The sequence below is a fragment of the Cannabis sativa genome, chromosome 1 (assembly GCF_029168945.1).
Source record: "Cannabis sativa cultivar Pink pepper isolate KNU-18-1 chromosome 1, ASM2916894v1, whole genome shotgun sequence".
Lineage (NCBI taxonomy): Eukaryota > Viridiplantae > Streptophyta > Magnoliopsida > Rosales > Cannabaceae > Cannabis > Cannabis sativa.
Window position 1 is genome coordinate 54,079,554 of NC_083601.1, and position 15,840 is coordinate 54,095,393.

The 15,840-nt window shown below is 36.1% G+C and overlaps 2 protein-coding genes across 2 annotated transcripts; both read left to right on the forward strand.

Annotated features, from left to right (window-relative positions):
- The first annotated feature begins 11,046 nt into the window (after window positions 1-11,046).
- Window positions 11,047-11,997, forward strand: LOC133035142 (uncharacterized). The gene has a single exon (XM_061110942.1). It carries the CDS (start codon window positions 11,047-11,049, stop codon window positions 11,995-11,997), a length of 951 nt encoding a protein of 316 aa, XP_060966925.1.
- A 2,494-nt stretch (window positions 11,998-14,491) lies between these two features.
- Window positions 14,492-15,472, forward strand: LOC115699131 (uncharacterized). Its single transcript, XM_061110952.1, has one exon. It carries the CDS (start codon window positions 14,492-14,494, stop codon window positions 15,470-15,472), a length of 981 nt encoding a protein of 326 aa, XP_060966935.1.
- The last annotated feature ends 368 nt before the right edge of the window (window positions 15,473-15,840 follow it).

The following is a 15,840-nucleotide window of genomic DNA, read 5'->3' on the forward strand; positions in this document are numbered from 1 at the left end:
ACGTTTGAATTCGAGTCCGTATCCAAGCCGCACCTTTGAAGCTTCAAAAATGGCGAATCTCAAAACGACGACTTCCGCCCCTTATACCACGTTAAAAAGCTTCCTTAGGTCGTATATAAGTGATCTCAAACCCCCAATTTCAGCCAGATTGCGCTCCGCTTGAAGAAACAAAATTTTTCGGTATCGTATACGCCGTATACGTGCTCTCTCTCTCGTTGGTTCTCTTTGTTTTTGGTGTACGAAAATAGAGCTCAAAACCTAATTTCTATCGTGTTTAAACCCAAGCAAAAGATCATTTTGAACCGAAGTGGAACGATTCCCATTCAACAAAAATCTCGATTTGTTACGGGACACGGTTATACATAATTTCCTATATGTATATATGCATACCAACAACGTAATAATAATGATAATAATAATAACAATAACGTTAATAATAATAATAATAATAATAATAATATTTATAATAATATAATAATATACCCATATAATAATATCCAGATATATATTTATTAGGCATTATGCACATGCCAATAATATCAAATATTATATCATCATAAAAATAATCCCATACATATTTAAATCCATAAATATGTAAAATAAAAAAAATACTCTCACCTAAATAAAATTACAAAAATACACTTTTGGAGTTAGCGGATATTACAGTTTCCAACCAAAAGCATGCCTTTGACGTAGAGGCTGATTTGAAAAAACTTGAAAAAGGGAAGGAAAGCCTTAATTCTCACAAAGTAGTTGTTTTTAATGCTATGAAATTGAAAGTTCAACTCCTCGATTCCATTCTTCCTTTGGATTATTTAGCTGGCATTACAAGATCCAAACTAGTTTCTGAGTACCTCACTAGGCAAGCTCGCTTTTTTCATGGTCTAGAGAAAGGTGATTGGAAGTTGTTCAATCATGGAAATGTCTCTGAACTCATGGACAGGAGCAAGAGCCTAATGTACATGGTTAGTTTATTCCTTTGGTGAATGATTATATATATGTGAGAAATACTAACTTCACCAATCTCCTCATAATCCATGCTTCTTTGATGGTTTGCAAGAGTTTCTCTTTGCACACTCAACACTCGTCTTGCATAAATAAGCTTATGCAAGATCATGAAGAATAGAAGAATGTCCTTGCGGTTGGATGAGATTCTGCTTTGGAAAATATTTCCCTTTGCGAAAAGAAATTTTTTAACTTAAAATCCTTCAAAGACTAAGAAATTCTTGATCTTGAAGAAAAAAGAACCAAAATTTTAGAACTGGAGGAAGCTTTAAAGGCAAAGGATGAAGAAAAGAAGAAAGCCCTCCATGATCATGTTAAAGAGACGCACAGAAAGGTAAAAGAGATTGCCTAGTTGTCTCTTTTCCAGAGTTTAGCAAAAGAACAAAACCATGAACACATCATTCTTAGTGCCACATGTCTAGGAGAGCATTAAAATTTTCAAGGAGATGGAAGTAGAATAGGAGGCCAAGCAAGCTAAAAAACTTGCCTAAGAGATAGAAGCCAAGGGTAATGGTGAACGAGAACTCATTATCTCTAAGTCTCCTCAAAAGGAGAGTTAGTTTTTATTTTATTTTGTCAGTTTAAGAAATTGGTCTTCGATCCAGGACAGTTTACTTGGTCATTTTAACTATTTTTTTATTGTGTAATGAATTGCACTTCGTTGGACGACCAACTGGTTTATTTATATATGAATATTTTAACTTATATGCATATCTTTTTCCCTTATATATGTTGGTTAAAATATTATTCGCACTTTACTTGTGAAAAACTTGGGTGAGTTATTCCTATTTTAAAGCAACTCATGATTTAATCACTTTTACAGAGAACTCTGTTTCTTTTGAATGATTTAAATTTTAACATCCTTCATAGGGAATCTCAATTCCTATTACTTGTTATTTCTCAAGTAACAAAATAAACTTGAACATCTTATACAACCATTTTAAGTTGCTTAGATGTCTTTGTTTAAAATATGCAAGCAATTAGTCTTTTTGTTCACATTTTAGCTTTTGTATTATTTTCAAGATTGATTCTTGGCAATCTCGTTGTGATATCCACTACTTACTATTTTTTGTTTAAAGATAAAGTACATACATCAATATATGAACCGTTCTGGACCGATTTTACTAATGCCACTTTATCAATTTTTCAAAAAAATATTTTATTTCTATTTTAATATTAACATTTTGACCCTTAGCCCAATTCATAATGTGATTAGACAAAGTTGGTTAATTATTAATAGTATGCCCCTAAGTAATTTTAAAGTAAAAAATTTATGATCACTTGAGAACTAAAAGATGTAAATTCCATTGATATGAAATATGTTACAGAATCTTGTAGTTTAAAAATTACACAAAAGAAAGTTAATCACTGGTAATAAGGTCGAAAATGCTCATTTTTTCAAGTGTTCTTTACTAGCAAGCCATTTGGCCAAGCCAATTTATCCACCCCTGGTCCTATCATAGCTACTATTACATAAGGACCTTCCTAATTTGGATTAAACACTCCAACTTTAGGGTCTTGTGTATTGCTTTGTAACACTAAATCACTGACATATGTTGCATTGCATATTTGAGACTCTAAACAAGTTTCTTCGAGCAGGTCCAAGGATTCCCTTTTAATTCTTGGTTTTTATCCTGATCGTAGAATTCATGTCTATGAGTTGTTATATTCATTTCCACCAGTAGCATTTCCTCTTAGCAAAATGCTAGCATTGTCTTTTTAGTTATTCGATGGGACCAAAGCACTTATGGTAACTCATCTATCAATTTTCCTTTTCTCGCATTGAGCTTCTTTTGATAGTGTCTTTAAGAGTTTCGTTAACTGCCTCTACCTGGCCATTAGCCTGCGACCAAGACACATATGAGAAACTTTTTATGATCTTGTTCCTCTCGTAAAACTCTACGAATAGATCACTGTCGAATTGAGTTCCATTATCGGACACTATCTTAATGGGTATTTTGAACTGACAAATGGTGTATTTTATCACAAAGTCTAAGACTTTTTTCAAAGTGATAGAGACTAAAGTTATAGATTATGTCCATTTTGTAAAGAAATCGACCTACTATATATTTTTCTCCTCCTCGACCTATTAGTAATGAACCAATCAAATATATTCCCCAAATGGCAAAAGGATAAGGCGAGGTTATCATTCAAAGCTCTGTTGGAGGTATTTGAGGAATATGTGAGAATCGCTAGCATTTTCCACACTTCTTCATGAACTCATGAGTTTCTTTATTAATGAATGACCAATAATATCCTTGTCAAATTATTTTATTGGATAAACTTTGCCTTCCAGCATGATCCTCACAGAAATATTCATGTATTTCTTTAATGATGCTTTGGGTTTCTTCTGGTGTTATACCCGAAATTCGGTTGCCATCTCAGTTGAGGACACGTATCAAGATAAAGAGAATATGGATTGATGGAATCACTTTTTATGGAAAAACTCAGTAATTTCGTAAGTATAAGAGTATATTTGTGACCTGGTGACTGTAAGGTCTTAGGCGAGGAATCAATATACAATCTGGCGCTTAGTATATTAGAGACAAACCATATATCACTGAATGTGAATAGCGAGGCATCAAGGACAGTACACATAGGAAGAAGAAAGCGACAATTATCAATTGCAAAAGCCCTTAGTGTATAATGTACAAACTAAGTGTAACAATCGGATCAGCTCGAGATCAAGTAAGCGAGGTGCCCGTCTCGCTATGGGAAAACTTCCTATAACTTCATCCAGTCCCGTCAGCGAGGCTTACAACCCTGGCGAGCCATAAGCTATCATTCAAATGAGCTTCAAAAAACTCTTTGTAAATAGGAACCGCGATCGTCACAAGACATGCATCGTCGACCTCAGAAGGAAAAATGGCCCCAGCTCGCTGTTGAGACCACCGTAACCAAGCTTCTGTCGAGACATCTCTATATATAATAATTAAAAACATGTTTAAAAAATGATCATTTTGACCTAGTAAAAGCGAGAAAATCACAGCTATATGATTTTCAAATCATAACCGCATTTACACTACATGATATGTAATCAAACCCCGTGATTTTAGGGGATGATCGTTGTAAACATATTACAGTCAACTTTGTAATTAACTGCTCATTATGTAATTATAAATAGTGGCAAACAAGATCAAAAAAGGAGACGAAAAAACTCATACAAAAGGGCCCTAGGAAAATAATCAGAAATATGAATAAGATTGACTCGTGGACTATGCAGAATTTTAACTGCAAAACCACGTAAAAGACAATGTGTTCATACTTCTACTTGTATATCTGTTTTTTTTTTTTTTTGTGAAATCGTTACTGTGAGGCTCAAATTTGGTTAACAAAAATCTGCGTTAACAGTTTGGTGCTTTCATTGAGAGCCTCTATGAAAACGCTCAGAGAAACCCTCCCTTCTTTTGAAGAAGAACCACCTCCTTCATGGCTGAGAATCCAGAAAATGTTCATACCCCACATGAGGAAACTAATCATCGTTCTGGGAAAGAGCCCATGAGCTCCAAAAGGTCTACGAACCCGCGATCTAGATGGACCACCCATTCCAGGAGGACTCAACCTAAGGGTGGCCCCAGCACACGGACCACACGTTGCCAGAGGACCAAACCCGACGTTGGTCCGAGTGCGCAGACAACACGCTTGAGGAGAAATTAGCGTGGAAGTGGCCTGAACCCTAGGGCGAGGGCTGAAGAACTCAATCGTGGAGGTGCCCAGTCAATGGGAAAGGGTACTTATGAAATAGAAAACTGCTGCCTGAGATGCTGTCTAGAATAGGCGTAGCATCGGAACACTGAATTAGAGTGTCATGCAGCCTCGACCAGGGTGTCATAGGGGACAAATGCTCAAAATCAACTTGAACCATGAGTGAGAAGACCACGAGGCAGGCCTCATGGCTCACGAACCAGGAGATAGGAAAATGCCCGGGAAGAACAGCCCAGGAAAAATGAGATACTCCCTGAAAATTAGAACAAACAGCCTGATGGGAGGCAACCGGAAACTAATGAACGAGAAATTCCTCATGACAATGAGGAGGATCTTAGGATTCAATTGGGATAACACAGGTCACATGCGAGAAATCACCAGCGTTCTTCGCAAATCCATAGAGCGAGGACTTGTACAGACCTTAATGGGGGAAATACGACAAACCACACTCATGGGGAAAGAACCAGAGTGTGAAGAAGCAAGTGTGACCTCGAGGCAGTCAAGAACCCACAATCAATCATCTTGAAAAGGAGAAAGTACTCAACGAGCTAATGATCAAGAAAGTATGGGAACCAGTAAATCTGCGAGTCACTCAAAGACAAAGTCTATGAGTAGGATGTGATCTGTGAGTAAGACGAGGTCTGCCAGCAATTACTCCCAACCGGATCTGCGAGAGCACTTGAATCGGAAGAAAACTAACCTTCGCCAACAGCTTGGTCCAAAGCAAAGGATCCCATCCAATTGCGGATAAACGAGCTGGAGGACAAGTTTAGGAGATACCAAGTGGAGGAATTAGGGAGACAATTTGGATATGACTCAAACTAAGAGCTTGAGCCGTGTCATCCAGATATAATGAATACCTCTTTTGTTGGAATTATTTTACTGGGATCTAGATTTACTAACAAGTATGTTTCATTAACATCCTAATATGAATTCTACAACAATGAAATAAACACATAAGGGTTTAAGAAATCCTTACATTGGGTGCAGCGGAATATAATGACTCCTTTTGTTCAGATCTCTAGCCCTTGATTCCTTCCGGTAGCAGAGCATTATCAAGATCTAAACCTGGATCTCTTTCTCTCCTTCCTTGAGCCTGATTCTCCTTATTGTCGATTGGATTCTTCACAATCTTCCACACTATGATTGAGATACCACTTGATGTGTGTGGGCACTCACTCATTCACTCAAGATTCGAAAATTGAAGAAGAAAAGAGAAGGGAGAAGATCGCGGCTAGGGAAGAAGGCTTAGAATTTTCTCTAAAGGAATGAGATATCATCTTTTTCCTGAAGCCATCACTACCTATTTATAGGTAACCACCTAGATTTAGATTAGAATTAATTAGCATTAAAATAATAGAATAATAAATGGTAAATTCCTTAGTGTGGCCGGCCATAGGATGTTATTGGGCCCCACTTTGCAATTTTGCCATTTTGTCATTTTTCATCCCATTTTCTTAAAAACGCCAATTTTCCAATTTAACCACTTAAATGCCAATTCCAATTATTTAATAACTAAAAATTAATTACTAAATAATATTGTCATTTAATATATTTATTAATTAGACATCTAAAGTCTCTTAATCAATAAATAAAACCTAGAAAATCTTTTCTTCACAATTTTGCCCTTGCTTAGTGAAAATTCATAAACTAGACATAGTCTAATTTTAGAATTATAATTGATTAATTAAAATTAATTAATTGAGTCTTACAAGCAGTATGGTCTCAACTAGTATGGGGACCATGGGCCTATATAACCGAGCTTCTAATAAGCAGACCTAGAATTTACCTAGTAAATTCACTGACTTATTAATTCCTTGTTGCATCCACGCATAGAACTTGGAATCGCACTCTCAGTCATATAGAACGCTCTATATGTTCCACGATATAGATACGCTATAAATTATCCATTTTTATAATCCAAATAATTAATGATCCTCTATAGATGATCTACATTGCATAGGGATAAAATTACCGTTACACCCTTTCAGTGTATTTTATCCTTAAAACACTTGCTACCTATAAATGATAATTTAGTGAAATAATATAATCACTAAAATGAGATCTCAATCATTTATCTCTATTTAGCAAGCTCGAAGGAAATCATCGTTTCACTTTTAAATACCTATAGAAGCTATAGATTCCATATCTATGTTTAGCGCTCCCACTCAATTGTACTACCGTGTTCCCAAAATGTACGTATCACCCTGACTAAAAAGTAGGCTTAACTAATAAATCAAAGAACACGAATAACACTCTTGAGATCAAACCTAATCATGTCAGGATTAAGATCATTTGATCTAGGATCAACTAAGTGATATTGAATTGAATAGATAATACGGTGAATTTATAATATCTAATCAAAGTTCAATATCGGTCCCTTCCAATGTATACTCCATACATCCGATATTTGTAAACTTTACAAATGCCCTGGAAAGGACATAACACGTATCCAAGGTGTAAGTATACCTATCACTGATTATCAAGCCAGTCTAAATCTAGTGAACTGACAAATCAGGGAATTAAACTTTCAAACATATAATCAAGATTATATTCCACTGTGTTGACAACACTATAATCATTAACAAATACATATGTTCTGGACTTAATAGAATTTATAATCATGAAATAAATCATGTGAACCATGCAACATTAAATGTTATTTCTGATCTTTATTGATTAGTAAATCTGATTATATTAAAATCGGTTTTATTTAGGGCACAAAACCCAAAAAACTCCCACTTGCACTAATATAAAACAAAAGGTGCATTTCAAATAATCTCAACACCTTGATATTCAAATCAAGTGTAGTATGTAGTATACTCTCCGTAATAGGATCTGACAGATTATATTCAATACAACCTTTCCTCCACCATTACATTTCCTTAATCACAAAATACTTGATATGGTGAAATTCCTCTCTATATGTCTACTCCTCTAGGGATACTGGATTTTTTACTTTTGGCAACTACTTTTGCATTAGTCAAGAAGTAACACTAGTAGTTGATAAATGTTGGAACAAAACCAAAAATGTATAGAACTTTCCTTAGACTGAATAAGTATATTTCCTGCAACTTTAACATTCAGGCTCTCTCTGGTAGACTTAGAGACTTCAGATAGGTTTTTACACTTCCTCCAAAATCACCAGTCCACCCCAAGAGTAATCACCATCTCATCAGCAGACTTTCTAGCACTAAGGCAAGTCTAGAAATCTGATTTGGTGTAGTCTAAGAGTATTAAATACACCCTTATCGACTAACATATAGTTCCCCTTCTTAATCTTAAGATTCACTTGATTGTCTTCCAATGTTCCTTTCCTGGATTAATCTGATACCTACTCATGAATCCCACTCAACAGCAGGTGTCTGGTCAAATGCATAGAAAAGCATATATGAGACCTCTCACAGTCGATTCAAGGAATTCTTTCATGGCTTTATCTTTTCTGGAATAGTTGAGACTTTTACTTAGATAAATAAAATCTATGTCTAGAAGTCGAGAAGCTTCTATAGATTGCCATTACAAAAATGCTCCAGCATCTTACTAAAGTAAGTTGCTTGCACTAGAGTAAGTAATTAACCAGGTATACCATAAGCCATAGGTTTAGATAAACTCAAACCTATAATACTAGGAACAGGAAGTTTTGTTAAGTCCATTGAATAGACTTACTAACGAAATTTCCTTTCTTGTCCTTGTAATAGAAAACTTTTGGTTATTCCACATGAATGGTTTTAACCATAGTTCTCTTGACTTTTCTTCTTAGTTTCTTATTTAGACAATCCATTACTTGTTTAAACTAACAATGGATTTTAGTCACCGGTGTCTTCCAGGTCATAACAGGGTAAGTTCCTTCAAATCCTCCCACTACGACAAAGTACCGTGACTATTGTCTAAGACGACTAAATGGTATTAACCTCTTCAGTTGTGTCAAAAACAACAGAGATAGTGGGATCATCTTATACATAATAAGATGATAGAACACTTTTGGAATCAAGAAAAAAAAATTATCTCCTCTATTTGTGTAATAACCAAAATATTTAGTTATTATTTTCTATTACGTTAGTCTAGATGACTCGATGTGGAAATAGTGATTGCATAAAATATGTTATTAAAAAAATAGTATTCTTTAAAGTTATAAGAATAATTATGTCATTTTTCTAATTTAGACTTAGCTAATTGATTATGGGCTTAAAGATTTAGTCCATTATGTATTTAGGACTTGTAGAATTAAGAAGTGATTATCATTAGTATTATATTATGATTATTTAGTTAATTGTTAAATAAGTGATATATATACCATTATGAAGTTATGACGTACAGTAAGTAATTTAGGAATAATGTTGTTTCATGTATGAAAATAGTATTAAGGTATAAACTTAGTTAGGGGATTATGGAATTTGGGGACGTATGCCTGAATTATGTATAGTATGATAGAATTTTATGGTTACATTAATTAGTAGGCTTTAATAAATACAATAGATCAATTATTCCTTTTAAGCTTGGAATTTAAATAACAAATTGTAGTATCTTGTGGAGCACATTTAGCGTATAAGAATGTAGTTCAAGGACCAAGCTAATGAGTAGCACATGCATAGCACATTTTTCTCAACATTTTGAGTTAATCTCTTCTAATTTGACTAAGTCTCAACTGAAATAGCATCAAGAACGAGTATCGATGATTATTTGTCACCTTATGATCTATCCATTAAATATTAGTTAACAAATATAATTTAAAATTTGAAATAGTATAGAATATACGGTTATTAAGGAGTATGATGGTGGAGGATAGCTTTAGGTGGTTACTTTCTAAGCCTATATATAGAGCTTTAGGTATTCATTCTTCACTCATCACTTAAGCTATCACAAATCAAAGATTACTCTCTCTTTCTCATCTCTTGCTACTACTCCCTATTTTGTCTTTTATGCCATAATATTCATTGCTTATTACCTCACGCCACCATCAATACCATCATCCTTCATCATTTTCTCTATCATCTTTTTTACAATTTCTTTTTCTATCATTAAACCATCATCTCAACACTAATCGCAACCGATTATTTTATCTCCATCATTCTTGTCATACTCATATATCACCACCACCAACCTCTTACTATTTATATACACCACTATTATTTACTTAAATATATCAATATCATCAGCACCATTATTTCTCTGCCAAATTTCCTTTTAAATCTAAGGTATCATTCTATAATTTTAAGTTTGTAGATTCAAGATTAAGGTTTCGTATATATATATATATATACCATTGTGATATGTTCTAATATTAATAAATATGAAATTAAGGTTTCATAAGAAAATTATTGTTTCTCAAGGATCACTCTAATTGCAATCAAGGCTAGGAATCCACAATAGAGGTACGGAAATTAAGTAGAAAAATATAAGTTTTTTGTATGTAATAATATTCATAGGAAGAGCGGGAATAGTAAAAGAGAAGTTAACTAGGGTCTTCTGCCTGACTCTTTATTGTTTGTTATTTAATGTACTGTATAATATATATTTAAATAATATGTTTATAAGATTCATGTTATTTATGTATGTTTACAGTATTAGAGCATGGCCATTGCTAAAGGTATATAATTAAATAATTTGTTTATAAGATTCATGTTATTTAAGTATGTATGTAAATAGTGTGTTTATAAGATTCTTTAAGTAACCATATAAAAAAATGTGTGTTTTATTATTTTATGTGATTCTTTATTTTATCTTTGAATAAATAGAAATTATTTGTGAACAAGTTATGTAAGTATGGGCATTTTTTTTTAAAATAGTGATATCTTATATAAGTTTATCTTCTTTTAGAGATTCTTAGAAACAAACAAGGAACATTAGGAAATAATGTCTCCAAGAAGATCAGTTGGAATCAACGGCAATCGAAACATCCACATGGATGCAGCTCCAGCACCCGCAAGGGGCGGAGGCCGAGGTGATGGTCGACACGGAGGCTGACGTGGAGGCCAAAGCGGTAGGGGAGGTAGACAAGGAGCATCGGTAGCACCGGTAGATGAAGTAGCACTCGAACAATAACAAGCACCTCCCAATGCTCAAGCTGAGTTACTCCGAGAAAATGCTCGTATACGTGAGGAGCTAACTCAAGAAATTGCAAGGCTACGAGCTCAAAATGAGGAGTTACGCCGAAATCAAAATCCACCCGTTAGAAACCTAGCTCTTCAACCAGCTGCATTGAATCCAGAACCAATATAACGTTTTGAACATGTGTACGAGCGATTCAGGAAACAACAACCACCAATATTCAATGGGAGCTCAGACTAACTTGAAGCTGAGGAATGGTTGCGCTCAGTGGAGTCCATATTGGAATATATGGACCTCAATGATAGGGAAAGAGTATCCTGTGCTGTCAGCCTACTTAAAAAGGATGCACGGATCTCGTGGGAAGTAGTAAGACAGAGTCGCAACATAACAACTATGACCTGGTTGGACTTTGTTGATGTGTTCAACTGGAAGTACTACAGTGCTGCCATACTGGCTGCAAAAGAAGATGAGTTTATGAATCTGAGGCAGAACAATTGCACTGTCACGGAGTATGCTAGGCAATTTGACCGTATGGCAATTATTGCACAAGAGATCGTACCAACCGAGTCCCTTTGGGTCAAAAGGTTCTTCAAGGGGATGAACCCCATGATTAAAAAAGATGTGAAAATCATGGTGGGGACCAACATAGTTTATGCTAAGGTGTTAGAAAAAGCTCTTGAAGCTGAGTTGCTCGAAAATGATATAAAGAAGGAGAATGCTGCTAAGTGGGAAGCCCGAAGAAACAATGGAGGAAATCAAGAGAATAAGAGAAAACACGAGGGAAATCACAGTATTGGTCGTGATAAAAAGGGGAAAGCAGTGGTCCAAAATAACAACAATGGGGTAAAAAGGTCCTATGTAGAATTCCCAATTTGCCCCACATGCAATAGGAAACATCTTGGGGAGTGTAAGATGAAGTCAGGGGTGTGCTACAATTGCGGGAAGCCAAGCCATTTGAAGAAAAATTGCCCAAAGGGACAAAAGAAGGAGAACCAAGCCGCTCCTGCTCGAGTGTTTGCTCTCACCAGAGGAGAAGCGGCCACAAGCAACACTGTTATCTCAGGTCAAGTTTCTATTTACGGATTGCCTTGTAATGTTCTCTTTGATTCTGGAGCTACTCATTCTTATATAGCTACTAGGATAATTGATAGTATAGATAAGCCATGTGACCTACTTAGATGTGGTATTGTGACGGAATTACCCTCGGGAGAAACCATGCTATCAATAAGAAGAATGTGAGATGTACCTATCATAATCGAAAGCAAAGAACTCATGGGCGACCTAATAGAGCTTGAAATGAAGGAATATTATGTTATACTTGGGATGGATTGGCTATCTAGTCACGGTGCGACAATCAATTGCCGAAAGAAACTAGTCGTTTTTGAAACAAAGGCTGGGGATCGATTTATTTTCAAGGGCGACAAGCTGGCCCTTAGGACTCCATTAATCTCTTCCCTAAAAGCTAGTCAGCTAATGAAGGCGGGGTGTCTGGCATTCTTGGTCAGCGTAGTAGATGGAGTAATAGAGACACAACTAAATGTGGAGAATGTGCACATAGTCTGTGAATTTTGAGAGGTCTTTCCGGAAGATCTACCAAGACTACCTCCAGATAGAGAGGTGGAGTTCGTCATTGAATTAGCCCCAGGGACTAATCCAATTTCAAAGGCTCCATACAAAATGGCACGTAATGAGTTAAAAGAGCTTAAAATACAACCGTGAGCTCAACAAGGTGCCCATCAAGAATAAGTACCCTCTGCCAAGGATTGACGATCTCTTTGATCAATTGCAAGGCTCGACTATGTTCTCAAAGATAGATCTAAGATCTGGGTATCACCAGCTAAAAGGTCCAGAAGGAAGACATACCCAAGACAGCATTCACATTATATAATTATGATTGTTATGTTATTTAAATAATGTATAGTAGTTTGGTATTATTTAAATTAGGTAGATTATAATTTATGTGACATGGTTTGACCGAGAAGATAATGGTTAAAGTTGACTGTTGGGTCTGTATGGTAGATAGGGGGCCATTTAGTAGTGGGTACGATTTTACTGAACCCAGCCCTCCGCCATTTAGTCCAATAGCTCGAGTTTATTTGCCAAAGTCGAACTCGGGCGTAATCATTATTATGTGATTTAGCTTAGAACCTAGTTATTAGTGACTAGTGATATAATTAAGTTTATGTTTTGCTATCTATCTAAATATGTGCATGGGCATTTTAGTTAGGATTTACTTTTATTTATGTGACTACCTGACACACATTTCCTTACTGAGTTTAGTAGCTCACCCTTATCAAATTACCATGTGCAGACCAAGGTAACTGAAAGTCTAGAATTAATGCCGGTGGCGAGTGGAACTTTGGACGCTTGTGTGTGTGAACTCGCTGAGGGCCATATAACTGCGGACGGTCTAGGGCGCTCTGTTTATTTATTTACGCTATTAAGTTTATGTCGCAATTATTTTAGTTATTATTTATTATGTCTTTTGTACGAAAACTGGCCAGTTGTGAACATTTTCAAGTATTAAATAAAAATGCGACATTATGATTTTTTCGCGTTTAACGCTTGTAAACAAAATTAATATTTTTATAAAAGTACGGGCGTTACAGTTTGGTATCAGAGCCACATTTATATTGGTCCCGAACGTTCTCACGAGTTACACACATCAGCCAAAAAGTTTCCGCTTGCCACCAAGTAAGTCCATTATATATGCTTGCATTTTATGTGTATTTTTTTCTGTAATTTCTAAATTTGCATTTTACTTAAAAAAAAAAAACAAACAAACAAAACCTTAGTACCAATATCCAAGTTTAGGTAGTACCCATATGAAATGTTTTTTTTAATACATATAAATATATTTCAAGTTAGTTTAAAATAAAATTTTTGGGTGAAATTTTAGAACATGGTGTTAGATAGCACCATATGACTCTTTGAAAAAAATCATAGAAATTTTTCTTTAAGTAACCGTATAAAAAAAATGTGTGTTTTATTATTTTATGTGATTTATTTTATCTTTGAATAAATAGAAATTATTTGTGAACTAGTTATGTAAGTATGGGCATTTTTTTTTTAAAATAGTGATATCTTATATAAGTTTATCTTCTTTAAGAGATTCTTAAAAACAAACAAGAACCATTAGGAAATAATGTCTCCAAGAAGATCAGTTGGAATCAACGGCAATAGAAACATCCACGTGGATGCAGCTCCAGCACCCGCAAGGGGCGGAGGCCAAGGTGATGGTCGACGCGGAGGCCGACGTGGAGGCCAAAGCGGTAGGGGAGGTAGACAAGGAGCATCGGTAGCACCGGTAGATGAAGTAGCACTCGAACAATAACAAGCACCTCCCAATGCTCAAGCTGAGATATTCCAAGAAAACGCTCGTATACGTGAGGAGCTAACTCAAGAAATTGCAAGGCTACGAGCTCAAAATGAGGAGCTACGCCGAAATCAAAATCCACCCGTTAGAAACCTAGCTCTTCAACCAGCTGCATTGAATCCAGAACCAATACAACGTTTTGAACCTGTGTACGAGCGATTCAAGCAACAACAACCACCAATATTCAATGGGAGCTCGGACCCACTTGAAGCTGAGGAATGGTTGCGCTCAGTGGAGTCCATATTGGAATATATGGACGTCAATGATAGGAAAAGAGTATCCTGTGCTGCCAGCCTACTTAAAAAGGATGCTCGAATCTAGTTGGAAGTAGTAAGACAGAGTCACAACATAACAACTATGACCTGGTTGGACTTTGTTGATGTGTTCAACAGGAAGTACTACAGTGCTGCCATACTGGCTGCAAAGGAAGATGAGTTTATGAATCTGAGGCATAACAATCTCACCGTCACGGAGTATGCTAGGCAATTTGACCGTCTGGCAAAGTTTGCACAAGAGATCTTACCAACCGAGGCCCTTCGGGTCAAAAGGTTCTTCAAGGAGATGAACTCCATGATTAAAAAAGATGTGAAAATCATGGTGGAGACCAACACAGTTTATGGTAAGGTGTTAGAAAAAACTCTTGAAGCTAAGTTGCTCGAAAATGATATAAAGAAGGAGAATGCTGCTAAGTGGGAAGCCCGAAGAAACAATGGAGGAAATCAAGAGAATAAGAGAAAACACGAGGGAAATCACAGTAATGATCGTGATAAAAAGGGGAAAGTAGTGGTCCAAAATAACAACAATGGGGTAAAAAGGTCCTATGTAGAAATACCAATTCACCCCACATGCAATAGGAAACATCTTGGGGAGTGTAAGATGAAGTCAGGGGTGTGCTACAATTGCGGGCAGCCACGCCATTTGAAGAAAAATTGCCCAAAAGGAGAAAAGAAGGAGAACCAAGCCGCTCCTGCTCGAGTGTTTGCTCTCACCAGAGGAGAAGCGGCCACAAGCAACACTGTTATCTCAGGTCAGGTTTCTATTTACGGATTGCCTTGTAATGTTCTCTTTGATTCTGGAACTACTCATTCTTATATAGCTACTAGGATAATTGATAGTATAGATAAGCCATGTGACCTACTTAGATGTGGTATTGTGACTGAATTACCCTCGGGAGAAACCATTCTTTCAATAAGAAGAATGCGAGATGTACCTATCATAATCGAAAGCAAAGAACTCATGGGCGACTTAATAGAGCTGGAAATGAAGGAATATGATGTTATACTTGGGATGGATTGGCTATCTAGTCACGGCGCGACAATCAATTGCGAAAGAAACTAGTCATTTTTGAAAGAAAGGCTGGGGATCGGTTTATTTTCAAGGGCGACAAGCTGGCCCTTAGGACTCCATTAATCTCTTCCTTAAAAGCTAGTCAGCTAATGAAGGCGGGGTGTCTGGCATTCTTGGTCAGCGTAGTGGATCGAGCAATAGATACACAACTAAATTTGGAGAATGTGCACATAGTCTGTGAATTTCCAAAGGTCTTTCTAGAAGATCTAGCTGGACTACCTCCAGATAGAGAGGTGGAGTTTGTCATCTAATTAGCCCCAGGGACTAATCCAATTTCAAAGGCTCCATACAGAATGGCACCTAATGAGTGAAAATAGCTTAAAATACAACTACCGGAGCTCTTAGACAAAGGGTTCATT